Genomic DNA, 27,892 nt, shown 5'->3' with positions numbered 1-27,892 from the left:
TCAAAATCTGCAAAAAAAACAAAGTTTTCAAATAATTGTTGTGGAGTAAAAGTACAATATTTGCTTCTGAGTGGAGTAGAAGTAAAAGTGTTGGAAATTAGAAATAGTAAAGTACAAGCAAAGTACAAATACCTCAACATTTTATTTAAGTACAGTACTTAAGTAAATGTACAGTACTTAAGTAAACTGTTTCTTGTCTATTGGTTTGTGTATTTTGACTATGGTAATTATTTGTTTGGATTCTTTATTGCAATTCCTTCGATTTTTGAAACTACTTGAGGAATTTTGCTTTTGTTGCTCGTAGGATAGGCATGATACGCTTTCAGCTTCAGCCTATTCCTTTTGATCACCTCCAACTACAGTGTGTTATTGTATAACCTTGTGTTGATAAATATTTGTATTGTCACTGTGAAGATGATAAACTAAACTAAACTAAACTAAACTAAACTAAACTAAACTAAACTAAACTAAACTAAACTAAACTAAACTAAACACTGTACATAGCTACCATACATGCAACCTTCTGGGTTAAGGACAACCAAGGATGGCTCAGCAGCACAATCAAACGCTGCCCACCCAGTGCGTGAAAACGTTCAACTTAGAGTAATATGTATCCATTAGTGACTTAAACACAAAACTGCCTCCCCCTGCTAGCTGTTTGATTCTAATTAAATTATACGCTTCCCGGGGGAAGAAGAGGAAGGGGGGGGGGGGGTAGCGATCCACAGTGGCAGTCAGTGGATAACGCAACGGCAGATAAGAGAGAGGCGGAGGAGGGGGAAAAAAAACAAATCAACAATTTCTTTTAAGACGTGCATTTTAACTGAGGGCGTGAAGACAGAACCGCGGTACTGGGGATGGGAGGAGGGCGATAATGGAGGACGAGGGGAGTGGCGGCAAAACAAATAAGAGGGGGGGAAAACACACACAAACAGACATCCTTCACATCACGCATACCGGAAAAAACGTGTTGTTATCCCGCACACACGCACACGCGCACGCACGCACGCACGCACGCACGCACGCGCACGCACGCACGCACGCACGCACGCACGCACGCACGCACACACACACACACACACACACGATAGATGTGATCAAGGCAAGGTAGTGCTTTCCTGAGAGGCGTTGGGCCATCATCAGTCATGCATGCTATTCAGTCACTGTCAGAATCAATTGAGTCGAGCCGACTGTCAAAGACTGTCGTGGAGCGGGGCTGATGGAGAGGCGGGCGAGGCTGTTTGGATCCCACCGCCGGCATCACACCACCACCACCACCACCACCACCACCACCACCGCAGAGCAATCAATGAGCCGACCATGAAGGAGAGCGAGTGCTGCTGTCATTTCAACCAAGAAAGGCTTTTGTATGTTACGCAAGAATTATGGAAATTAACTTGCATATATAAGGCACTGGTTCCCAAACTTTTCAGGTCGAGATCCAAAACTGACTGCGGTGCGTGCGTGCGTGCGTGCGTGCGTGCGTGCGTGCGTGCGTGCGTGCGTGCGTGCGTGCGTGCGTGCGTGCGCCTCTGGCTAATACATGTAGTGCAAAATGTCTCAAATGTTGCTTGTTGCCGTAGTGATTCAGTAATATGTTCGTGTGTGTGTGTGTGTGTGTGTGTGTGTGCGTGCGTGCGTGCGTGCGTGCGTGCGTGCGTGCGTGCGTGCGTGCGTGCGTGCGTGCGTGCGTGCGTGCGTGCGTGCGTGCGTGCGTGCGTGCGTGCGTGCGTGCGTGCGTGCACTGTGCAGGCAAGGGGTGTGGAGATTTTGGCAGGTTGATTCTATGAGCATGCCACAGTAGCATATTTATAGATCCTGGCATACCAAATAAGGGCAACGTCTTTTTGGAAGAGAGGAAAAAAAGAAACACTTGAAATGTACATTTATTGGAGGTTATAAAGCACACCGGGGGGCATGGAGAAGAAGAGAAGAAAAACTAAGGAAAGCCACCTGACATATAGACCTCATGCGGTTTTGAAAGTAAATATAATGAATTATTAAATTATTCAGAAGTGTAAAAAGGATGGCTTTTTGAATGTCAAAAGAAGTCTTTGGGCCGGGAGGCACGGGAGGACACTTGAGAAGGAACATAAAACAAAATAACAAAGACAGAAAACCGCTTGCAGAGAAGTTGAATGCCGCCTGAATGAAATCTGGCGAGAGCTAGTAAACATGCCAGCTTCAGCTATTTTATGCTTTCCACAATGTACTGCTCTATGAGTAGTGTTGCCGTAATCGTTATTAAAACAATCCGTCTCCCTTTTCCTCATATTGCTTTGTTTTCATAAACAACACAATCTCCATAGACATGTGAGAGGGGGATGGAAATGGGGGGGGGGGGGGGGGGGGGGGTCGAAGCCTTGGTATCAAGATAAACAGGCAAATTTTCACATTTTCTATTTTGTTTACATATTCATACTTCAGAAAAGGGGTGTGAGTTGTCGCTGACAGAACGACGGAGGATTGGATTTACATGATTTAGCTGCTACGGCTCTGAAGAGCTGATTGAGAGGGATGGTGTTGATTACAGTTCACAGAAGGTCTGGGCTCGTGATTCTCTTTCGCTGGAGGGAGCAGAGTCGGTGTGCCACGCTCTCTGATGCAGCACCCCGCAGCTCTGTGGGGTTTGTATTAACCCATTTAGGCCTGACCTCGAAATTTTAAAAAAATCTTCTAAATCCTCCAGTTTTTAACGATTTTTCAAAAATAGCAGACCTACAAGCTCGTAGCGCGCCACTCGGTGGCGCGCTATGAGCTTGTAGATCTGCTATTTTTCAATAGCTAAAGCATAACATAATGCTAACACCAAAAGGGGTTCCCGCCCAAACTGGGTTAAAGAATAATCCTTATGTTCTGTTTGCTATGCCGCAGTGTAGTATCTTCAACCAAACATCAGCCCCAACATCGCTCACAGGCTGTCTGAGTCTGAATTGTTTCGTTCTGGTGCACATTAGTCAACAAGCAAAACACAGCTTAAAATATCATATAGAATTAAAGTGCTTGTCTCCGAGCTCACACAATATGTATTCTCTCCTATATACCCAGCTTTGTGTGTACCAAATAACGATGATTTGATTGGCTGAGGACGGAATGTGATGTACTGTATGATGACGATATGATGATAAGAGTGCTCACTTCACACGGGGGTGATTTTTTTTGAGGCCTCCTATGCACAGCTTTGTGTGTGTTTGTGTGTGTATGAGCACGGAATGTGTTTGTGTTGTATGAGCACGGAATGTGATGATTTGATTGGCTGAGCACGGAATGTGAGGTAAGATGATGTATGATGATGAGAGCGCCGCTCACTTCACACGAGTGTGTGTGGTTTTGTTTTTATTGTTTTGTATAATAATTCCGTGGCCACTTAAAGCGGCTCGTTTTCACATTCTTGGGCACAGGCATGAAGGCAGGTTCTCCTCAAATGGACGTGTTGAGCAAAGGGGCTCTTTTTAAGATAGATGTAAATCCCACACAACCGAGAGGAGAGCCTCTGCCACGCGAAGGCACACACTCTGCATATCAAGCACCGATAATGAAGTCATTTGTTTGAGAGTTGCCAGGTCTCCTTCCAGCGTGTATTCATTAGTTATAGTCACCGCCTCAGGAAAAGAAGGGAAAAAAAAGCTTCACTGTGACTCCCATGGAATATAATCAGCATTTAACCACTCCAGCCCTGGAGATCTACCATTTGGGAACTTTGGGCATGTTCGGGGCCCTCCAAAAAAGCTCCATGGAAATGTCCCCCGTTTTCTTATTGTTTGGCGAGAATTGAAACGCATTGTGAGCTTGTCGATCTGCTATTTTCAGTGAAAGCATTTCCCACAATGCGGATCATGTGGGATTTATAAGTGGTTAAAGTGATGGTGAACTTTAGTACAACCATTGGTTGTACTAAAGTTTTTTGCTGTTGCTCCTTTTGTTCCACAACTCATGAATCTGAAGTAACAAATGTGTTTCTCTCTCATGGTCTCAAAAATCATAAACGAATGCAAACAATGTTGATTGTGCCAAAACTGTCATGGATGAGAGTGGATCAAAGGTTGGCTTGTAGCCTTGTGACATTTCTGTTTAATTAATATATATCATTCTGGTAAACCTACACAGTTGTTTCTACAGATACAACCCACCAATACTAGACATAGCTATGCCACCAGACAGGCTATATTGGTCATCACTTTACTCCACCTTCAATACCTAGAACAAATGCACTTAAGAGAACAGTAATGTATAGAGCAGGAGCACATTGGAATGAGCTCCCGCCACATATTATAAACATAGAGAATAAATCAAGCTTTAAAAGGAAATTGAAGGCTGCAGTGATTATGAAAGAAATCATGTTTAGTTAGATTGGTGAGTGTTTGATTTCAATTATTAATAATAGGATATACAATGTTTCGCTTGTAAATTTGTTGTAATGTAATATATTTTCTAGAATGCATGAAGACTGAAAGCTTCAATTATTTTTGTTTTGTTTTGTTTTTAACTATGTAATTACAGAATTACATTGTATTATGTTTTAATTTGATTGTATGTGTTTGGACCCCAGGAAGAGTATAGTCTTCACTGTAGGAGGACTAATTGGGATCCGTAATAAACAATAAACTGCCAATTATTATATAGTATAAATATAGTCCTGTTACTTTGTTTTACTACTGCATAGCCAATGTAGTGTATAGGTTAAAGTGGTTAAATAGATTTTAAATAGATGCTATTAACTCATGTAGCCCTTGGAACCCCCTCTCTCTCAAGGACACCTGGGGGTCCCTGTGTAGCAGAGTGGCTCACAGCCTCTGCCTCAAAAGTCTAATATCTCCCCCGAGCCATAGGCAATTGCCTTTGGCTTAGTGGTTTAAGATGTGGACTTTAACGCGGGAGACCCGAGTTCGAATCCCGGGCGTTACAATGGTGCCATGACCCGGCATGGGTTTCCCCGTGTGAGGAGGTCAAAAGGGTGGCGAGTGTAGCAGAGAGCCTTTGGTTTAGTGATCAAGATGTTGGCTTGCCACGTGGGAGACCCGGGTTCGATTCCCGGGTGTTACACCCGGACCCAACCTTGGGAGCACCTGGTCTACAGTATAAAGTGTAAATAATGCCTACCGTTGACAGTGAGTGAAACCTCCTTCTCCGAGGCGCCCACACGTGCGACCACTGCCCGGCACACGTATTTCCCAGCATCCTCCTGTCGCACTGACTTCAACGTCAAGATGCTCTTGTTGCTTAGAACCTGCAGGGGGGGGGGGGGGGGGGGGGGTAAAGTCAAGGGTCACTGGATGAGCAATATGACAGCAAGGGCACCTTCACATGTGCGACATCAACACAGCAAGATCCATGGGAGAGAAAGAAGAAAAAAAAGACGGTGGAAAATGGAGCTTTTAATGCCTTAAAGGGCACCTCTGCTCAATTATTAAAATCCAATTTTGGGATTGAGCTCGGTGCAGTAGGGTTCGTTGGTTCTGGTCATCTTTGAAGTTGACAAAGGGAAAGGTGGAATGAGTCTGCCTTATGGATCAATCGTATGCCCTTTCTTCACCTCAACACATCGCACGCCAGGTGTCAGAGAGCAGAGCGCTAACGAGTGTAGATGGCTGGACCGCCCCCAAGACTATATGATTAATGGCTGTTTCAGCATGCCTTGTTTCAGCTGCAAGTTCACTTGCTAAGTCACATGTCTGGCCAAGTACTGAATGACCTTTAAGCGGTATTTAATGTACTGTGAGAATTTAGTGAAAGAAAAGAAAGGCCGGGGAACAAACATGCTACTTAAATGCTTCATATAGCCTAAGGTTTGAAATGTTACAGCAACACCAAGTACCAAAGCGAAATTGGCTTGTAACTACTGAATTTAGGTGGCTGCATCTATACGTTTAAAGAAATCACTGATAATCCAGACCAATAGTATTTTGATTACTGTGGCAAAAGAATAAAATAACATACCACTCCAGAGCCTCTCTTCATCCAGACTATAGTGAGAGAGGGGTTTCCCGTCCAGGCGCAGTTGAACACAGCGTCAGATCCCAGGTCCACCTGTAAGGACTGGGGCTCTGCAGCCATCCGAGGGCCAACTGTTGGAGGTGGTCACATCGCATTACGTTACGTTGCTGATTCCCGTACCACTGTCACCAAGACAAATTCCTGTACAGTTATTTGGTGAATAAACTCAATTTGCATTTGATTTAATGTGACTCAATAGGTATGACACGAACACTGCCAGGGTTAGAGTTTAATTTCCCACTGGGGTTATGTCATGCATCCCCAAAACATTTGCAAATTCATGGAGAAGTGAAGTGACACTTTGGCTGGATGTGCCACATAGCATGACTTGTCACAAATAAACAGAAGGAACAATGGTCACAACAGGACTTGCAACTTAGAATAAAAAACAAAGGACACTGTATAACAACAAGTTAAAAACAGGGAGAATACCACAATAGTGCAATAATACAATAATACAGTACAGCAAGGATTAGACAAAACAAACAAACAGACAAAACAGAACATACAGTAGGCCTGTAAAAGTGAGAAAGGTGAAAACTACATGGGAAAAATGGTTACGAAATAAATGTGTTTTAAACATGCTCTTAAAGGAGAATTCCATGCTAAAATACTTTTTTACCTTTCTTACCTTTCTTATAGTTGTTACGTCCCCACCAAAGAGGTCCAGGTGATTTTTTGTGCAAAAACGTCTTATTGGCTATTTCCCCTACCATAAGCCCTCAAAGAATTGCATTGAATGGGAATTGAATGGGGCTATGGGGTGTTATGCTAATTCGCTTATTTCCATCGAAATAAGTAGTAAAATGTGCCGCTTGGGATATTATTTACATTATGAAGAGAGGATATATACAAAAAAATTATAATTTTGAGCGATGGAAATAAGCGAATTAGCACTGACAACACCCCATAGCCCCATTCAATTCCCATTCAATTCAATGCAATTCATTGAGGGCTTATGGTAGGGGAAATAGCAAATAAGGAGCTTTTGCACAAAATAACACCTGGACCTCTTTGGTGGGGACGTAACAACTACAAAGAAAGGTAAGAAAGCTTTTTAGTATGGAATTCTCCCTTAAAGCCATTAACTGACTCAGCATTTTTTTTATTCCATAGTCATAGTGTATATAGGAGCAACTACTCCAAAAGCCCAGTCACCCTTTGTTTTGAGCTTGGCCCCATGCAGGTATTTCCAGAATACCTTTGTTAGTTAGAGCAGGGGTTCTCAACCCGTGGGTCGCGACCCATCGGGGGGTCGCCAAATTATTTTAGGGGGTCCCCAAATTATTTTCAAAAAAAAAAAAAAAAAAAAAGATTTTTTTTAAAATTTTATTTTCACGATTTTTCAAAAATAGCAGACCTACAAGCTCATAGCGCGCCACTCGGTGGCGCGCTATGAGCTTGTAGATCTGCTATTTTTCAATAGCTAAATTATAACAATGCTTAAAACACCAAAAGGGGTTCCCGCCCAAAATGGTTTAATGTTATTGTAGCAGTCAATTTATATTGGGGGTCGGGAGGGGGCGGGGCAGGGGTCCCGAGACATTGCCAAAGCATTTCCGGGGGTCCCCGGCCAAAAAGGTTGAGAACCCCTGAGTTAGAGGACCTGAGAGGTCTCACATTGGTCTTAGGAGGCAGTAGGTCAATAATATACAGTGTATATCTACAGTATTCACTCTCTGAGTTAGAAGTTGATGAATGAACACCAGTCCCAAGGTGTACTCACAGTAGACGTCGACGTTGCGGCTGATGTTGGTGCTGCCCAGTGGGTTGGTGACCTCACAGGAAACGGGCTCGGTGAAGAAGGAGTGGTCTACGATGACCTCGTACGTGTCTCCCGTCACTTCCTTGATCATACTTCCTCCCTTGGCCCACCTGTTGTGGAGCAGTCGAACAAAGAGAGACAATATGAGACACGTGCGAGGATGGAGAGGGAGGAAGAGAAGAGAAAGGAAATGAGATAATGACATGGCATTTATCACTTAAAGCCCATAGAAATACTTTGTCGTATGATGTATAGCCAATGTACAAGCTCCGAATGCATCACTCGTAGATCTGCTATTTTCACAATTTTCAAAGATTTTGAAAATTTGCTTTCGTTTCTCTTATATATTCTTATATATACAGTATGCCATAACCAATGCCATGGTAGACAGAGAGTGGTTAAGACTCTCTCTCTCTCTCTCTCTCTCTCTCTCTCTCTCTCTCTCTCTCTCTCTCTCTCTCTCTCTCTCTCTCTCTCTCTCTCTCTCTCTCTCTCTCTCTCTCTCTCTCCTCTCTCTCTCTCTCTCTCTCTCTCTCTCCTCTCTCTCTGCCACCCCCCACCACGGTATGTCAATAGCGTTCTTTCCCGTGAATAAATCATCATTCTTGCCCAGGCGAAGCCGCCTGTCAGCATATTTTTGTGGCAGCCCTCCGTGCTGGGACAAGTTCCACAGCGATGGAGCTCGGGAGCAGCAGACGCCACACGTTTCCTAATGACGATGAGCGCGAGAGCACACCGCATGCACGCAACATCTAGCTAAGGAAAACAAATCACAATATGACAAATAGGTAGTGGTACCCTGCGCCGCCAAACAAACAAACCAAAAACAAGCACGCACGCACACACAAACACACACACACACACACCTTGGAAGATGTCAGGTTGGTACTATATCGCAACGCAACACCTGACTTTAACATCTGTCAAAACGATCGACGACAGCAGGACCCAGATTAAACTTAGAAAAAGGAAAATGTTGTATTTATTTCTTTGGGTACTATAGAGCATACATGGGTAACTGCGGCCTGGAGGCCACATAGAAAAAAAACTGCCCTTTTTTCGTCATCTAATTATCAGTTCGGCCCCCAAAAATATGTTTATTGTCATGAGTTGTCACCTGCCGAGTTGGCTTCGTCCGTGACGTAAAGGTCTTTAAAGGAACATTCAGTGATTTGGGTGATTTGGAAAACCCCCCGGTCTGCCCCGGTAACAAGATGTGCACATGCACGCACTACACTACAGTGGGGGTACACGCAACAGGCCAACAGCAGGCACACCAAGGCCCGCCCCCGCTCAATCATGATTGGCGGAAGGCCCCTCTCTATCCTGATTGGATGAAGGCTGGGCCACCTAGCCAAAAACGAAACCTAAGGTTTTTTGACCCTCAGGGGTTAACTGGGGACAGGGAGGATCTCATTATATGGTCAGCACACTCTATAGTAGGGAGGATTATCACAACAAAACAAAAAAAAGATGTGATATTTGAATTAAGTGAAATCCCTGAATATACCTTTAAATAAATGAAACATCTATGGGGAAAATGGATGGGGAACTATTTCCTGGTGCCCTCGCAGGGGGCGACACTGCGACACTCTATAGGGTCCATTTGTAACACTACAACCGCGCCGAGGCATCAGTGGGTTTGTCTCCGGCCGGCTTTGGAAGAATTTACAAGGTGTTCTGGGCCATTCGAATGTATCACGGCTCTAAAGCGCCGCACGTCCTCTCCATCCTCCATGATGGAGATGCGGTGCATGGTGGCTGCATGCTGATGTGGGCGAATCAAAACAATTCAACACCCAGACGACATTCTGCAAGCAGCACAGAACCCTATAGAGCTCGCTCTCTCTCTCTCTCTCTCTCTCTCTCTCTCTCCTCTCTCTCTCTCCTTTCTATTCCCGGGAGCCGTGTTCTCAGTTTTCCAGGGATCGGAGGAGGGGGAACTCATTTGTTTTTCATGAGTGAGTCGGGGCCAGCATGCTTGACTGAAACGCTATCCTTTAAATGAGGACAGATTACCTCATTCAATCAGCAAGTGAAGTGAAGCAGAATGGTAATTGAGCTTCATGGGATTTTCATCTTCTTTCCTCTGGTGGCGAGGTTACTACTGAAGTAACTAAGTAGATTTACCCAAGTAACCTACAACTCCTTGACCGCCAACACCCGCATATGGTGTCTGAAAAAGGGATTCCATGCAGGACCGCTGCCCATGTATTATATATATATATATATATATATATATATATATATACTCTGTTTGAAAGCCGTTTCACTCGGAAGAGTCAGGAAGTGAATTATCGCTATGTAACGGGCGCTTCGATTGTCATTGCTCATATCAATGTATAACCAATTATTCTTTCTGTGCATGAACTGATGACCAAAATAAAACATTGAAAGTGAAGTGACATTTTTAATTCACCCAAAACATCCATTTTGTACCCAAGGATTATACATGTATCGTTGTGAATGAGCCGCAAATCTAGCTTGTTTTGAGCCAAAAAGAAGAATCTGAGACATTACGATTCTAAAAACTGCGTCCGGAACGACGCTCGAGGGGCCACCAGCGCCGGTCGGGGAAAATAAATCAATAAATAGACCAGTCATTCACCAATAGTGCGGGGACATCTAGCTCTGGTCCATAGCCTTCTACTGCTTCAGTATAAGGCTATGGGTCTTTCAGTTTTAAAGCTCACATCGAAATCAGACCAGCCTACTTTCCTTAGTGGACGCACAAAAAATCCCTTTCTGGCCAAAAAGTACCGTTTATACGTGTGGTGGGGTGCTCAGAGTGCGTCCACTAAGGAAAGTAGGAGAGCTAGGGGACATCCAGACCCAAAAGATGCCCTCTCCGGTGCCTATGAATCAGGGCAGATGGGTTCATTTTGGCTCATATACACACAAAAAAAAAACGGTTCTTCACTGGTTCTTCACTGGTTCTTTGGGAATGTTGTGGTGCTATATAGCACCTGAGCGGTTCTTCAGTGGTTCTTTGGGTGGCTTTGGTGCCTTAGCGGTTCTTCAGTGGTTCTTTGGGATATTTGTGGTGCTATATAGCACCCCAGGGTTCTTCAGTGGTTCTTTGGGATAGTTGTGGTGCTATATAGCACCTCAAATACTGAAGTGCTATATAGCACCTCAAATACTGAAGTGCTATATAGCACCCAGGGTTCTTCAGTGGTTCTTAGGGATAGTTGTGGTGCTATATAGTACCCCAGGGTTCTTCAGTGGTTCTTTGGGATAGTTGTGGTGCTATATAGCACCTCAAATACTGAAGTGCTATATAGCACCTCAAATACTGAAGTGCTATATAGCACCCAGGGTTCTTCAGTGGTTCTTAGGGATAGTTAAGGTGCTATATAGCACCCAGGGTTCTTCAGTGGTTCTTAGGGATAGTTGAGGTCCTATATAGCACCCAGGGTTCTTCAGTGGTTCTTAGGGATAGTGCTATATAGCACCTCAACACTATTACTGAAGTGCTAGCAGCCCCAGGGCAGATATGACAAATAACTGAAATATACCAATACATTACTGACATTTTTATACCTTTTTTACTTATAGCAGGGAAATTGATTTACACATCATGAGGCCACTTGGAAAATCTGACAATGTGTGAACGTGTGACATCTGCAAAAGAGTAGCTTAAAGATGTACCAGTAAGAAGCCCTGATGGTGGTGAGAAGCGACCTCGACCTAAAGGGCGATGCCGCGTGCACGCATCCGCCTGGGTGACCGTCAGACGCGTGGGCGAGCGTTGGCGCTTTGGCATGGGGTTCAGATCAACATATGGAATGAATTCTGTACTGGCCATATATGGAGCGTGTATTGAGTGTACTGGCTTTTGATGAGGTCAGATCAACATATGGAATGTCAGAACAGGTAAGCTCCATTTATGGAGCGTGATGATCTAGGTGATGATCCAGTCTTCTCCCTCACTGACAGTGTCGTATGGACACGGCCATATATAGACGGACTGACTGACGGACTGACGACCATATATGGTGGGGTGACGTGTCACGATGCGTGGCGGACTGACGGCCATATATGGTGGTGCGACGGAGTCACTGACTGACAGGTTTCTCAGGTTTACATAGTAATCTGTGGCCTACGGTCGCAACTATACCAGTAAGACGCCTGAGGGCGAGGTCGTGTGCACTGGCCATATATGGACCGTGTCTTGAGTGTACAGGGTTTTGATAAGGTCAGATCAACATATGGAATGTCAGAACAGGTCAGCTCCATATATGGAGATCTAAGGGTGGCAGAGGGGGCAGTGTCTTGAGTGTACAGGGTTTGAGGGCCCAGGTAGGCCCAGGTAGGGCCGGGACTTAATTTTCAGGCCTGTTGAGAACTATACTTTTCGACGGCTGCCGGGCGCGGCTGCACTAATAACTTTGGGGCAGGCCCGTCTAGAGTTTAAATGGACAGGTATCAGTCAAAAGGGAGACATCGAAGAGGAAGGACGGATGGGGAACGATCAACATATGGCCAGAACAGGTTCTGACATATATCCATATACTAATATTGATGACATCAGGATCTCCATATATGGGCTGAATTGTGACAGCAGGTCGCATTTACTATATAATCCCTGATTTACTATTATCCCTGATGATGTCATAGTGATGTCACGAGACCTGGGCACAATATGATTCTATAGTTAACCTTCGATAATCATATAATAATAATAATATAATTGCGACCTTCAACTATACTAGGCCTATATTATGTGTGTGTGTGTGTGTGTGTGTGTGTGTGTGTGTGTGTGTGTGTGTGTGTGTGTATATATATATATATATATATATATATATATATATATAAAATATACTGGCGTTTGTTATTGTTGAAATGCCCTTGAACAAGGCATCAACCACTACGATGAAATGTGTTCTATGAGCAGGGCCTGGCTGGAAACAAGTTCTTGAGCTTAGCCCAGATACCCTGGGTAAATATAGATTTCATTTCATTTCATTTCATTTCATTTCATTTCACAATGGGAGCGATAAATACACACACACACACACACACACACACACACACACACACACACACACACACACACACACACACACACACAGGCGCTGGTGTTACTATGGAACTTATGGGAGTGATACGCGCGCGCGCACACACCGTTTGTGTGTCGTCTCTTCTTTACTTTTTTCCCCCTCTCGTTCTAGAATTTCTCAGAAAACTGTCGTGATTCAAGACGTAAACTGCTTCTTTGTTTGTTATTGGTTGACTCCATGCTCCAACCATGGCTCCAAGCCGTCACGGTGTCATGTTAAGATCTACAAGCTAACAACTCGTCGCGTCGCAACGCGGACTGAGCTTGTAGATCTGTTCGTTTTTGACAAGCGTACACTGACTGTATTTAGCGCGAGCTTTGAACTTTCCAGAAGAGGAAATAAAAACTGCGTCACACGGACTCCCGCTTTCAGCAGTTTGATCTGCGTTTGACCCAGCGTTTTTTGAGGTGAGTGTTTAAATGGCAAAGAACTCGGTTTTTATGTCACTGGGGAAACTTTATTTATGTAATTTGCTAATTGCTAAATAAATACGTTTTGTACCTATTCTACTTGTCCCATAATAACACATGGAACCGGCCGCGGAGGAGGGGCTATTTTGTACCGTGTTTTGTTATGGTTGCTTTGAAGACGGTGGAAATGGCTGTTTATGGATATTGAGTATTTTTAATATAAGCCTTCTATTTGGGAAAAACACAGGCTTTGACTATCTTCGGGTGCAGTTGCCCAAACGATATCTGGCCCATTATTAATTTACAACTGTCATGTCAACCCTGGCGTCGTGACACATGTGAGCTTGTAGGTCGGCTATTTTCAATATAGGGCATAATTATAAGTTCAAATAGCGAAAATACCCTATATTGACAAGCTCACAACGGTCGCATAGTGACCTTAGGCTTGTGTAGATAATCTATTTTGATATTAGAATTAGTCCACTTGCCAGAATGTGAACCCATACATATTGAGTACACAAAGTTGTGCTAACTTGCATATGTTGAGCAATTTTCATAATTGGCATAATATGTGACCATACCATTAACAACCTATAGAACAACATCTAAATTTCATCATGCTTTAAGGGTTTTCATGATGCTGAATCCATTCCAAGCATTAAGTTTGCACACAATACACACCTTGGGCTAAAAACGTACAAGTTAGTTGCTCTACTTATCTACCGGTATTTATTTATTTTATGTTATGTATAACTTGTTGTATTGGTATGAAAGTGATGTATTGGTATAAAAATGTGTTTACATAAAGATTACCAGAATAGTAATAATTTAGCTACTGATGATTTTATTATTTCATTTGAATATAGAGTAACATGTTATATAGGCTAACATTCATCCTAGTTTTCAATTTGTCTCTTTTAGGTTATGACGGACTACAGAAGTTGGACTCCGGTTGATCAAAAATTCATTTATCTCATTGATTAAAAAGGGAACATTCCCTGACGGTGACGCGACGCGACGCTGACGCGCCCGGTGGAGCCCCGGTGTTAGGCAGAGTTCTCTCTCTTGTTATCTCTTTTGTTATTGTCTTTTCTCCTGCTACTCACTCCCACTACATTACTTCTGTACTGGTACCACAACTCAAGTTCTGAACTAAGTGATTTTTTTTTAATGCTTTCTCTTTTCCAGAGCATGAAATAGATGGAGCCACTCTCGGTGTGATCACGGAGAGAATGTCAGAGAGGCTCATTCCACAGATTCGGAAGCAGAGTATATTTATGTTTCAACTGGAGAAACTTAAAAGCACAGAAACAAACGGGTAATGCAAACTTAATGTCTCAAATCACAGCACTGTGATTCTACATTGTAGTTCACCATTTATGCTGGTCATCTTTCTGTTGAGTTATCTTTTCTTCCTCTCATTATTCCTCTGCAGAGAGCCCGCTACAAGAACATGTGATCACGCCAGCCAACCAAGTTCTCATCCAGATACCTCTTTGGTGATTCCACCAGTGCTGAGGATGGCCATAGACAGTCGAGACCTTGATCTGAAGAGTGCAAGTAAAACAAAACTACGAAGTCTTTTGATCCAGACTCTTTTTAACCACCTCAGTAAGACAACAATGTAAGTTTCTACTACGTATGCCATTCTAACTTGATTAATTGTCATGGCACTGCACTGTATCGGTATGTAAAGATTCATCATAGAAGTATCCATGTCAGATGGACCATTCCACCTCACACAGGATGTTGCAAATAGTGAGGAGAGATTATTTTCTCTTGAGAGAGAAAAGGTTACATCATCATAACTGACCAGTCATTGTAGGGGTCCATTCATGTACTCCGTATACTGTATACTTAACAACATAAAACAAGGTATATTTCAAGAGCAAGGGATCGCAGTAAACATCCACCCTAAATCTTCTTCTTCCACACTGGGAGAAAAACAGCATCTGAAAGTTTGATGGGATGCATTTTTACACGTCAGTGCTGTGACCACTTTCTTAATAGTGTGACGTTGTCTGGAAATGTGTCAATTGTCAGTGTCTAATTATTATGGCTAATATCAACACTACTACTGTTTACTACCTTTTTAGGCTCCCAACTCGTTTTCAGTATGTGGAACTTCTGTCAACCCTAAACCTGGACTACCCATTCCTCAGGGAAAGCATTGGGTCTGGCTATGTAAGTTTTTATTTGTTCATGTTACCTGCATCGGTACAATTCTATGTGTCACTGTTAACCACTGAAACTGAGCGCTATACTTGGTAAACTAATACTCGGTAGACTGGGGTCAGCTCTATGCCTGATTTGCTCTTTTTCCACCTTCTACACCAATTCTCTCGACCAACAATATCCAATCAAAATGATAAACTCACAATGTGTTGCAGTGTGACACGTTGTGAGCTTGTAGATCTGCTATTTTCAGTGAGTGTCAGAATAGGGACACTTTTTCCCCATACTTTTTAGTAAGGGGTTTCTAGTAAGAGATGCATTCTAGTGTTTCTATTCATCTTTAACAACTTGAAAAACTTTGTTTCACAGGATGCCATGCTTGATTCACTGCATAATAAATTTAAAAAAGAAAGGAAGCTACTTGTGTCTAACAATGAAATGGCACGAATAACAGAAAAATGGACTGGAAGGAAGCGACCTCGTCAGACAGAGACAGCTGAGGTTAATCCAAGCACCATGGTAAAAACTGTCAATCTGTTTTAGCAGAAAACTAGTCTGAGTCTGAGCGCAGAATGAACGTTGGGACCTTTATGCTGATACGTTTAAAGGTCCAATGTGTTGTATTTTTCAACAATTTTATGCAATTTACTTGAATCTGTAGAACTTGTTTGATTTATAGATTGATGCAGGAGAAGATGACCGAAGCATTAAAGAACATTTGAGAGTCATGAAAGAGGAAACAGAGAAGTTCCGTCCAGACCTAGAGCTCCTCAAAGAAAGGTTGACACGAATCAAATTGTACCGCAGAAACTTTGTGTCCAACCACAGCACAGAAGAGACGCTCTCTGAGTTCCCATGTCTCAGACTATCCAAAATAGTAAGTACAATAATGTGTCAATTGTCTCCTTATTTAATTGCATGAGTTATGACTATATTTTATACACGTTTCTTTTACTTTGCCTTCTAAAGCTCGCTTGGGATCTGAGAGATATCGCCAATGTTGATGTGGACCAACAAATCCTCAATAAGCTCGCTGTGATGGCACCTCGAATCATTCGGGTTTCACGAAGTCCCCTGAAGAATAAGTTAATGTGCATGATTGATGACTGTGCAGAAGACAAACTGAAAACAGGTAATTGCATGAATCTATGGTAATTTGAACTGGTTAGATTTTCAAGTTACAATAACTGACTGATGGCAGTAGCACCCTGAATCACTAACTCACTCACTCACTCACTACTTGACTGACATTTGTTCTTGTGATTTTAAAGGATTATGAAAATAACATTATTATAATAAATTATTGTATTTTTTTTCATTAAGGCCTCCTAACGGAAGCAGCAATTCTGCTCTTGCCTGCACTATTCAAGGAGAAACCAGAGTTGCTGTTTGAAGTTGAGGTGAGCCATGAACCGTTCACTAGTGTGAGAAGCACTATGTAATTGAAGCACATTTTATTATTGCATTAGTTTTTATATTATCATATGGTTGTTTCTGTTTTTGACACGGTGGCTCTGCAGGAGACTAGCCAAAGGGTATGTGTTTGTCTGATGGTTAATGGTATTCCCTCTCCCCAGGGCCAAGCTCAGACCAGCACTGACATGTCGACACCAAAGATGATGCTGAAAGGCTGCAGGGAGGGTCACCCCATGAAATATGACCACATCATGCTGTCGATGGATGACCAGGTAATCACAGAGGAGAGTGTGGACATCTCAATGGCACTGGGACTCCTACTGTGCATATATTTTGTGTTCAGAATCCAGTACCCTAAAGGACTGAAAAAGACACTGACCTTTTTGGAGTGTGTTGTTCTGAAATTGAAGGATGCAGGCAAACTTCCTGTCACAGTAAAACGAGTGTACAACTCCATCTATGACTAGCATGTATGTAGGAGTCAGTGTTCTCTCTCTATGTCTGGATGGCCACTTGAAGAGAGTCAGTTAAAAAGCAAGGACTTTGCCACTGGACTGGGCCTCTTCTAATTCTAATTCTGGAGTGTACATTTTGTTTTAGAAATCCTGATCCTGTCAAAAACAGTCAAGTGTGTTGTTGACTATTATATATGTTGTTTCACAGAGAAGAACTTTAAAGGGATAGTTCAGATTTGATTGCCCGATTGAGTCTCGTGGTGGGAGTTCTGCTCTGGTTTTTGTGAAATAGTAAGTAGTTCCGGTCATTTTGTGGGGGGCACAGGGGGCCATGCATTAAAAGTAAATTAATCCACAAAACTAACGTCATTTCTATTGTTGACCTATTTCTAAAATATTAGTGCATTTTATTTATTTATTTATTTATTTGTATTTTATATTTATTTATATATTATATGTCAAGTATTTCATACAGCTTAAGTTAAAAAAAATCAGAACTATCCCTTTTAAGGAGATCTGCTTTCAGTTTTATAGTAAAAGGTTATGGGTTCAATATATTTGTAAAGCAGGACAACCTCAAACTTATGGTGTTTTAAAATTAAATAAAACACTACTGGAGCAAAGCCTGTGTGCGGACTACTTTCTTCACTGTATATACTGTATTGTGATCTGTATATGTATTGTAATGATACAGAGGATATTTGTACTATAGTTTTATTTATTAATACATTATTATTCAAATTCAATAATTGATGAAATAACTGAGCTCAATGCATCACAATTCATTTTGAGCTTGTAGATCAGCTATTTTTTAATTTGAATCCTTTGGAAAAAAAAAAGGTTTCTGACAGCAATGAATTGTATTGTGATCTATTTATTGTAATGATACAGAGGACATTTGTATTATACTTAATTTATTTGCTGAAATGAATACATTTGATTTTTTTTAAAGTTATGTATTGTGTTTCTCAATGTGCTTTTAGTACAGGATTCTAAGCCCCATTTAGAATGTTTTGAGTAGAAGTGTGATTTAGAAGCATATTAAGTCATCTATGGTATCTGGCATGACTAACGTGTAAACAATATAGTGCTATTTGGCACCTCTGGTGCTATATAGCGACCTTTTGTTCCATTTAGCACCATTTGTCTTAAAGGTGCTATATAGCACCCTTTAAGACAAATGGTGCTATTTAGCCCCTATCATTAAAGGTGCTATACCCTTTGGCAAAGGTGCTATATAGCACCTTTAAATATTGGTGCTATATAGCACCTTTAACAGGTGTTAAATAGCACCCTGCAAAGGGTGCTATTTAGCCCCTATCATTAAAGGTGCTATACCCTTTGGCAAAGGTGCTATATAGCACCTTTAAATATTGGTGCTATATAGCACCTTTAACAGGTGTTAAATAGCACCCTGCAAAGGGTGCTATGTAGCCCCTATCATTAAAGGTGCTATACCCTTTGGCAAAGGTGCTATATAGCACCTTTAAATATTGGTGCTATATAGCACCTTTAACAGGTGTTAAATAGCACCCTGCAAAGGGTGCTATTTAGCCCCTATCATTAAAGGTGCTATACCCTTTGGCAAAGGTGCTATATAGCACCTTTAAATATTGGTGCTATATAGCACCTTTAACAATCAGTACTATATAGCACCATTTGACAAAGGTGCTATATAGCACCTTTAACAATCAGTACTATATAGCACCATTTGACAAAGGTGCTATATAGCACCTTTAAAATTTGGTGCTATATAGCATCAAAAATGGTTCCCCTATGATTACGAGCCAAAAAACCACTTTTGGTTCTAAATAGAACCGTTTTTTTCTTGTGTGTAGGCTTGGCTGCACTGTTCTGTAAATTGATCCTGCAGGAGTATAGTATAACTTGTTGTTCGACCATACACGTCTTTGTTTTGATTGTCAGAAAGTGTGTGTGTGTGTGTGTGTGTGTGTGTGTGTGTGTGTGTGTGTGTGTGTGTGTGTGTGTGTGTGTGTGTGAGTGTGAGTGTGAGTGTGAGTGTGAGTGTGCGTGTGAGTGTGTGTGTGCGTATGCGCGTGCACATGCATATGCGTGCATGTTTGTAAGTCTGAATAAAGACCTTATCAATCCACCTGCTGAAACAGTTCAAGCCCCAGTCTGTGTACACTACTCCAGTTCCCAGGGTTTTTCCGCCATATGAGGGAATGAAAAGCCATTGTGTATACTAAATACTGAATAAAAGATTATGATAATAACTGTGGTAGTAATGGTGACTGGTGATGCTCACAGCACCACTCAAGCAGTGCTCGTCTGAATACGAATAAGAATGTCGGAATATTATTTTCTTTTGCTTTTTGCTGCTGCCGCCGATGTCTACAATGCATGGCAACGTGATGATGAATACCAAGCAGTGTACACAAAGCCGCCGCTAGTTTCTATGCGGCTGAATGACAAATGTGATGATGAGAACGGTGGCCATGGTGAGGATAAGTATAATAGCATAATAAATATTATAAATTACCATGGCAAAAGATAAGGATCATCAAAAGAAATGTGCTTATGAGAATGATGTTGACAAGAAAGGTGATGATGATTATTGTCATGTCAGGGTTGGAGACTACATAGGGTTGGAGACTACATCGATACAGTATTATGTTGATGTCGTGATGGGATTTTGAATATCGAAATATTGTGATATGACGTGCTATCTTTTCCTGGTTTTAATCACCTACGATGCCCTTTTTTATACTTTTTTTGTTTTGAAAACGTTTGGAAAATATACTGTGTTATCCTCACAATACGATATCATCGACACAATGTCAAAATCAAAGTATTTGGTCTATAACACCCAGCGCTACAACTGATATTTTCTGCAGCATGGCTTTCCTTGCACATATATGCCTCAGCCTCACTTCCCCGGCACGTATAAGTACGTGTAGACTCCTAATGAGTTAAGCACATATGTTATGGCAGCACGGTAACTGCAACCGGGGAGCGTTGGGGGCAGTAGAGACAGAGGGACCGAGGGCAACCGGGGAGCATTGGGGGCAGTAGAGACAGAGGGACCGAGGGCAACCGGGGAGCGTTGGGGGCAGTAGAGACAGAGGGACCGAGGGCAACCGGGGAGCATTGGGGGCAGTAGAGACAGAGGGACCGAGGGCAACCGGGGAGCATTGGGGGCAGTAGAGACAGAGGGACCGAGGGCAACCGGGGAGCATTGGGGGCAGTAGAGACAGAGGGACCGAGGGCAACCGGGGAGCGTTGGGGGCAGTAGAGACGGAGGGACCGGGGGCAACCGGGGAGCGTTGGGGGCAGTAGAGACAGAGGGACCGGGGGCAACCGGGGAGAGTTGGGGGCAGTAGAGACAGGGGGCAACCGGGGAGCGTTGGGGGCAGCAGAGACAGAGGGACAGGGGCAACCGGGGAGCGTTGGGGGCAGCAGAGACAGAGGGACAGGGGCAACCGGGGAGCGTTCGGGGCAGCAGAGACAGAGGGACAGGGGCAACCGGGGAGCGTTGGGGGCAGCAGAGACAGAGGGACCGGGGCAACCGGGGAGCGTTGGGGGCAGTAGAGACAGAGGGACCGGGGCAACCGGGGAGCAGCAGAGACAGAGGGACCGGGGGCAACCGGGGAGCGTTGGAGGCAGCAGAGACAGAGGGACCGAGGGCAACTGGGGAGCGTTGGGGGGCAGCAGAGACAGAGGGACCGGGGGCAACCGGGGAGCGTTGGGGGGCAGCAGAGACAGAGGGACCGGGGGCAACCGGGGAGCGTTGGGGGCAGTAGAGACAGAGGGACCAGGGCAACCGGGGAGCGTTGGGGGCAGCAGAGACAGAGGGACAGGGGCAACCAGGGAGTGTTGGGGGCAGTAGAGACAGAGGGACCAGGGCAACCGGGGAGCGTTGGGGTGAGCAGAGACAGAGGGACCGAGGGCAACGGGGGAGCATAGACGAGCGGCCCGGAAGACAATTTCCCATACATTTTTCTATTCAGAAAGTATTTATTTAAAGACCTGTAAGCCTCGGACAAAGCCAACTCGGATGTTGACAAATCATGACAATAAACAAAAGAAAACAACAAATAATTAGAAAGAAGAAAAAACAACTAAAAAGGTGTTGTACTATGCCCTATTTTTCTTCGAATTATTTGTTCGCCCCAAAAAAATTATATTGTCATGAGTTGCAACTTGCAGGCAGGCACACACACACCTGCATCCCCACTGGGAGGCTAGAAGGGTCAACACATTTGTTCGGTGACTGATTCACTTTTCCACACTGCTCTAACAAGGATTTAGGTGCGTGCGTGCGTCTGTGTGTGTGTGTGTGTGTGTGTGTGTGTGTGTGTGTTTGTGACTGTGTGTGTGTGAGTCTGTGTCTGTGAGTCTGTGTGTCTGTGTGTGTGTGTGTGTATGTGTGTGTGTGACTGTGTGTGTGTGTGTGTGAGTCTGTGTCTGTTAGTCTGTGTGTGTGTGTGTGTGTGTGTGTGCGTGAGTCTGTGTCTGTTAGTCTGTGTGTGTGTGTGTGTGTGTGTGTGTGTGTGTGTCTGTGTCTGTTAGTCTGTGTGTGTGTGTGTGTGTGTGTGTGTGTGTGTGTGTGTGTGTGTGTGTGTGTGTGTGTGTGTGTGTGTGTGTGTGTGTGTGTGTGTGTGTGTGTGTTACCGCTTATACAGATAAATTGCCCCCTAGTCAATGGAAGCAGAGTGTGCTGGGGGCGGGGCCATGGGAACCCAGTTTGACTCGGCTGAAAGTGATTAAGGTAATAAAACAGTGGCGGACTAGATGGAATTAAATTAAATAGCTATCTGTGTCATCAGCATAGTAAATCAAACCCTGGAATAATTATCGGCATGGTTAAATACACTACAGCACATTGCCTCTCTGCGTCGCATATGCATATTTGGAATGACTGCGTGTGTGTGTGTGTGTGTGTGCGTGTACGATGGAACATACCAGTGGAGAATACACGGGTCTCATAACACACATTCTGTGGTGACGGTCGGCAGTGACACGGAATTGTGATCTGTCCTCCCTGTGTGAAGCGCATAAATGAAAATACGACAGAGACGCCTTCCTCGTTGACATATAGCACGACAAGAGGCCCGATATTGGAAAAAGAGAGAACGAGAGAACTTTGCCTGTAGTCAGTGTCTCCCGGCACGACGTGAATGACATTCTAATATACTGCCAAGGTGCTGAACAACATGTGCGAGGGAGATGAGACTGTCAATTATTGGACAGCACTCTTCAAGGAAGACGTGTCCTATGAGCACTGCATGTGTCTGTGGAAAACCCAGACAAAGCTATAATTAGAGGTCTATAAGCCTAACATTTAAAACCAAATATTTGTTTTAATGGCAAATTAGATTTCAGTCATCAGCTGTAATGAAATAATTTAGGCTATTTGGTAGTTTACACATAGGGACAATGCTTTTTTTTCCTTTTCTTTTGCTCTTGCATTTTTCAAAATGTAATTTTTACATTAGCCAGGAGGCAAAATCGCATCTGCAGTCCCCTAGGAATTACGATAAAACCCCCTAGTTGATTATCTCACGCACTCACAATCCACAGCAACAATGAAGTGGGGATAGTGGTGGCGATGTTGTGACATTTCTTCATTAGCGCGGTCTCCATGGGTACATGACGGGGTGAGAGGGGAGGCGCACACACACACACACACACACACACACACACACACACACACACACACACACACACACACACACACACACACACACACACACACACACACACACACACACACACACACACACACACACACACACACACACACACACACACACACACACACACACACACACACACACAGCGCCGTGTCATTGTTCCGACGGCGTGTTGGTCTAACTCGAGGAATTACTAGCCCTATCGCTAACCGCACGCGAAGCCACGTAGTGGGAGTAATAGGATGTCAGAGTTATTCCCCCCCCCTACACGCACACACCAGTGTCCTTGTCCTCCGATCGAGCTCCATGTTAAATGCAAGCACATTACCGTAGCCCCTTTCCCTCCATGACACCATATTAACCTGTCACCACCCGTTGCATCTCTCTCTCTTACATACAGTACAACCACCTCCTCCTCCTCCCCTGCATGGGCCCTTATTCTCTCACGTCTCTCCTCACCCTTCTCCGTCTCCTCCTCCTCCCCTGCATGGGCCCAATTCTCTCACGTCTTTCCTCACCCTTCTCCGTCTCCTTCTCCTCCCCTGCGGTGCCCTGGGAGCTTGTTGCGAGCCCCGGTTCAGTTCAGGTGTCTTTAGAGATGTATCTTATTTCCAGCCCGCTCCCACCTTTTAAAGTCAGAGCTATTGACCCGGATCGGTGATTCGTTGCGGGTTGTAGGCAGTAAAAATCACCGTTCCCTTCTTAACGGTATGCCCCACCACCGACCCCCACCTCAGCCACACACGCATGGCAAACGCATGCACAAACGCGTGCACGCAGATGCACACGCACACGCACGCACACGCACGCACGCACGCACGCACGCACGCACGCACACACGCACGCACGCACGCACGCACGCACGCACGCACGCACGCACATCGGCTCTGTGCTTTGAGAGTGTCCATTGAAGTGGAGGATGGCTGGGTGGTGTGCTGGGGTGTGGGCCTGCATGGTGGTGGGGGGGGGGGGGGATGGATGGCACTCTGGAGGCCTGGCAGAGAGGCCATTCGTCTAAGGACTGCCTCTGTCCTTGCGGTCGTATCTGATCTCGGGAGACAGAGTGTATTAGAGCTGAATAACGGCCGCCCCATGCATGCACGCCGCTGCATGTTGCTGCTCCGTGGCAGCAGCAGCAGCAACGCCTCCCGGGCTCTGCGTGCTCCTCCTCCTCCTCCACACTGCCATACATTCATTTAGTCTCTGGGGGGAATAATGTGGACGGAGGGAGCATGGGTGGTGGTGGTGGGGGCAGCCGTCACGGGAAGGGGGGAGCAGGGGTGGTGGTGGTGGGGGTGGGGGCAGCCGCCACGGGAAGGGGGGGAGTCCCTCAAGTCAACTCCATCCCCGGGCAGAGAATCGCCCCGGTGGGACGCCCTGATGAAGCCCAAGTGCACAGACCACCACCATCCACCATCCAACACCACGCACGCACGCACGCACGCACGCACGCACGCACGCACGCACGCACGCACGCACGCACGCACGCACACACCAGCCCCCAGTCTCCTGTCTCTCCATGGTCTAGATTTCCAATGATGCATGGGATTGCGGCGCGGAAAGCGCCGCCCACATAAATCTCACAGATAAATCTGAATTGAAGAATATGAAAGTGGAAAATTGGTACAGGCTGCTATAGTCTCACAGTATGGATACCCCGCGGTATCAGAAGTCATTATTTACCAGAATCTGGTCAAGATTATATAGGGAGCGGGTTGAGGTTTTTTCATACTACAGTGGTCCTCCCTGCAGTCTCAGGGCGGACACTCAAACCACAAGGGCCACTGAGCTGATGCTTCTGATGTACACTACATAATACATTATTACATATACAGTCCAATCCATATTATCACTGCTACTATACCCCCCACCCCACCCTACTGCCCCCCAGTGCCCCCACCCCCTCAAATAGGGCAGAATATAGTAATCTAGTAAATGCTACAGCTTTGTTTTAGCCACCTGTGAGAGAGTGTTGTACATCCATTTCATTCCACCACGATGCAGTCGCGAGACTCAGACCTGGGCAATTTCCTTCACTATCGATTCTGTTCCACTTACTCTTCGCTCTCGTTTTAAAGCCTCCCGCACAGAAAGCCGTGCCTTGACAAATCACTTCGGTGCCTTCACTTCACAAAAGACCAGAGCGAAGTTTTCCACAATAAGTATAGTCTCATTTTGGCTTTCATCACAAGAAGCCAGTGAAGGAGACCTTGTAAATTCTAGCAGATCTGTCCGTTTTCTGTGCACGCCTCTGATAGTGTGCTGTTGTCGTTGAGTCACTGTTCTTCGCTAGGTCAAATAATAATAATAATAATCTATCTATAAATTCACCACGTCTCTGTACGTCTGTCTGTACGTCTGTACGTCTGTAATGCACATAACTCGAGAACCGTTCACCCTACTGACTTCAAATTCCACACACGTTCCACACCCCCGCAGGGAGTGCAGTGTCCGCTTTCGAGTCGGTCGGACCCACAGTTGTCCAGAACCGCCAGTTCTGACATCACAACACTCCATATTTGGGCATGCCTGACAGAACTCCATATATAGGAATAAAGGGACATCTAGGGATGTTGTCTTTTTTACAGGCCATGCAGTCTGGACACCAGGGAGTATCCTAGTGTATGGTAAATATTAGGGGTGTGCTGAAATATCGACATGGCGATATATATAGATACGTCCTCCCGCGATAAATAATCGATATTGATTATTAAAATATCGATATCGATTTCTTTTTTTTAAAAATTTGAAATGTTGTTCAAAAAAGGAGGAAATGACAGCTAAAATAAAGCAAATCCCACTCAGATTCCACAGCAACCAGAAGTACTGAATTACTGGATGGTGATTTGTCCAAAGTCTCCAAACAGCTTTGTGGGAATACAAAATGCTGCATTTTTTCAGTTCCAAGTATTTTGTAGTTGCAGATATCGTGATATATCGTTGATGAAATTACATGCAATATATCGATATATCGCAAATATCGCAATATATCGAATATCGTGATATTATCGTTATCGAGGGCCTAATATCGCGATATATATCGTATCGTGAGGAACCCATATCGTCCCACCCCTAGTAAATATGACATAGGAAAGCATCACTGCGTGAAAAGAGGAGTTAACGGGCAATTATGGGCACTGTATAAAAAAAAAGTTTTCTAAATCATGACAATTTTCGGAAAGATTTGAGGCACATTTTAACGATTTTTTAAAAATAGCAGACCTACAAGTTCATAGCGCGCCACTCGGTGGCGCGCTATGAGCTTGTAGATCTGCTATTTTTCAATAGCTAAATTATAACAATGTTTAAAACACCAAAAGGGGTTCCCGCCCAAAATGGGTTAATGGTTAATGTGGTTAAACGCTAACGTGACATGGATGCGTTCCAGGTCTCAATGGGTTAATATACGGGAATATACAGGTGTGATGGTACAATTCGGGAGTATACCGGAGTTTGTTGTAAAGTTTACCGGGAGTTTCCTGTTATATACACATCCGTATTCCATGCTTTTTGTGCAGTGCATGGGATGTAGTTTATAACATTCCCCATGTGGCATGCAGGATATATATTCCTGCGTAGTGATGGAGGTTTGTACACTAACACTGTGCAGACCGGTGTGGTGGTAGTACTAGGCCGGACAGATGGCCGGCGCGCCTTCGTCAATTAGTGTGGCAGGATGTTTTCATCAAAGATCTGTAGGAATAGATAGGGCTGGCAGTGGTGGTGGATGAGCATCAGCAAAGTTTTCTAAGGAACCACGGCTGGATTGGAACATCACTTCTGAGTTATTATATATGAAAAGATATAGACATGCGGTCCCTGGACAGATGATTCAGTAAAGAATTCACGTTGCGTGCTTAGAGTATATATGAATAGAGACGGCACCCAGATGAAACCCTGAGGCGAAATGGACATAGTGGCCGAATTTGATATTGCAGCGTGGGCCCAAACACATGAACGAGCTGGTCCGTTGACTATAATTGTGCACGTTCACGATGACACGTGAACGCTGAATGCCTGCAATGATAGTCAGTGGCAGCGTGTTCATGTGTTTGGGCCCAATCCATCCCAGAATGCACTCTGTTCCTACCCAGAATGCACAGTGAAATCGCCTCATGCGCTTTTGAGCAACTTAATGCAAGTGGATGGGAGGAGAACTCGGGTGCCGTCTCTATTCATATATACTCTAAGGTTGAGTGCTATACAGCCTTGCATGTGTGGACTGTATGGAAGTCATGGTTAGAAGAACTAGCGTGCTACTTGCATTTTACTTCTTTCCATTAGCAAACACTTCTACCAGTATTCTTGTTCTCATACTCCACCCTCTTTCACAAGGCGGCACACGCCTGGATTCCAAAGACAGATGTCTTTTACAAGCAAAGCACAGAAAGGAGTGTGGCATGATCTGATCAGAGGCATGGCAAGCAGCAGACATACCTGACATACTGGGGATGGTACCAAGAGACGTGCTAAGATGAGAAATATTTGCGGTTCGAGGCCATTTAACCCATTTTGGGCCGGAAGTGGAACACCAAAAGGGAACACCTTTTGGTGTTATAATTTAGCTATTGAAAAATAGCAGACCTACAAGCTCGTAGCGCGCCACCGAGTGGCGCGCTACGAGCTTGTAGGTCTGCTATTTTTGAAAAATCGTGAAAATATTTTATTTCAGAAAACTGGAGGATTTAGAAGATTTTTTTTTAATTTTGAGGTCAGGCCTAAATGGGTTAAAAAAAGAAAACCCTGTGCTTTTTTGTGTGTCTGCTTATTGGTGTCCACACGGCGGACAATGCAACACTCCAGTGAGCTGCCGGAGAGAACCTGCTCCGTGGTACAGCCGGGGCAGAATTACAGTACTTCCCCCACGCCGCCGTAACCTTGACAACCTCCTCCAGACACTCAAACACATGCCATATTTTCAGCTAACCCTCCCACACAAGGATGCATTCTTTTAACT

At 44.3% G+C, this 27,892-nt stretch overlaps 2 protein-coding genes across 20 annotated transcripts in view; one reads left to right on the top strand and one right to left on the bottom strand.

The window, feature by feature from the left end:
- kirrel3b (kirre like nephrin family adhesion molecule 3b) overlaps positions 1-27,892 on the bottom strand; it is a 310,341-nt gene that overhangs the window by 31,107 nt on the left and 251,342 nt on the right. For all 19 annotated transcript variants that reach the window (XM_079513465.1, XM_079513476.1, XM_079513477.1 and 16 more), the window contains exons 7-9: positions 7,721-7,869; positions 5,938-6,065; positions 5,101-5,227 (exon numbers count right to left, since the gene is read on the bottom strand). In XM_079513465.1, coding sequence (XP_079369591.1) covers positions 5,101-5,227; positions 5,938-6,065; positions 7,721-7,869 — 404 coding nt within the window. The remainder of the gene's footprint in view (positions 1-5,100; positions 5,228-5,937; positions 6,066-7,720; positions 7,870-27,892) is intronic.
- Positions 14,157-17,290, top strand: LOC306932921 (sterile alpha motif domain-containing protein 3-like; the record flags this gene model as incomplete). Its single annotated transcript, XM_079514894.1, has 9 exons — positions 14,157-14,172; positions 14,421-14,550; positions 14,668-14,856; positions 15,329-15,416; positions 15,777-15,926; positions 16,087-16,284; positions 16,377-16,539; positions 16,731-16,807; positions 16,985-17,290. 9 exons carry the CDS (start codon positions 14,157-14,159, stop codon positions 17,288-17,290), a joined length of 1,317 nt encoding a protein of 438 aa, XP_079371020.1.

This window comes from Electrona antarctica (genome assembly GCF_951216825.1).
Source record: "Electrona antarctica genome assembly, chromosome: 11".
Lineage (NCBI taxonomy): Eukaryota > Metazoa > Chordata > Actinopteri > Myctophiformes > Myctophidae > Electrona > Electrona antarctica.
Note: the sequence above shows the minus strand (reverse complement) of the source record. Positions and strands in the feature narration are given on the sequence as shown.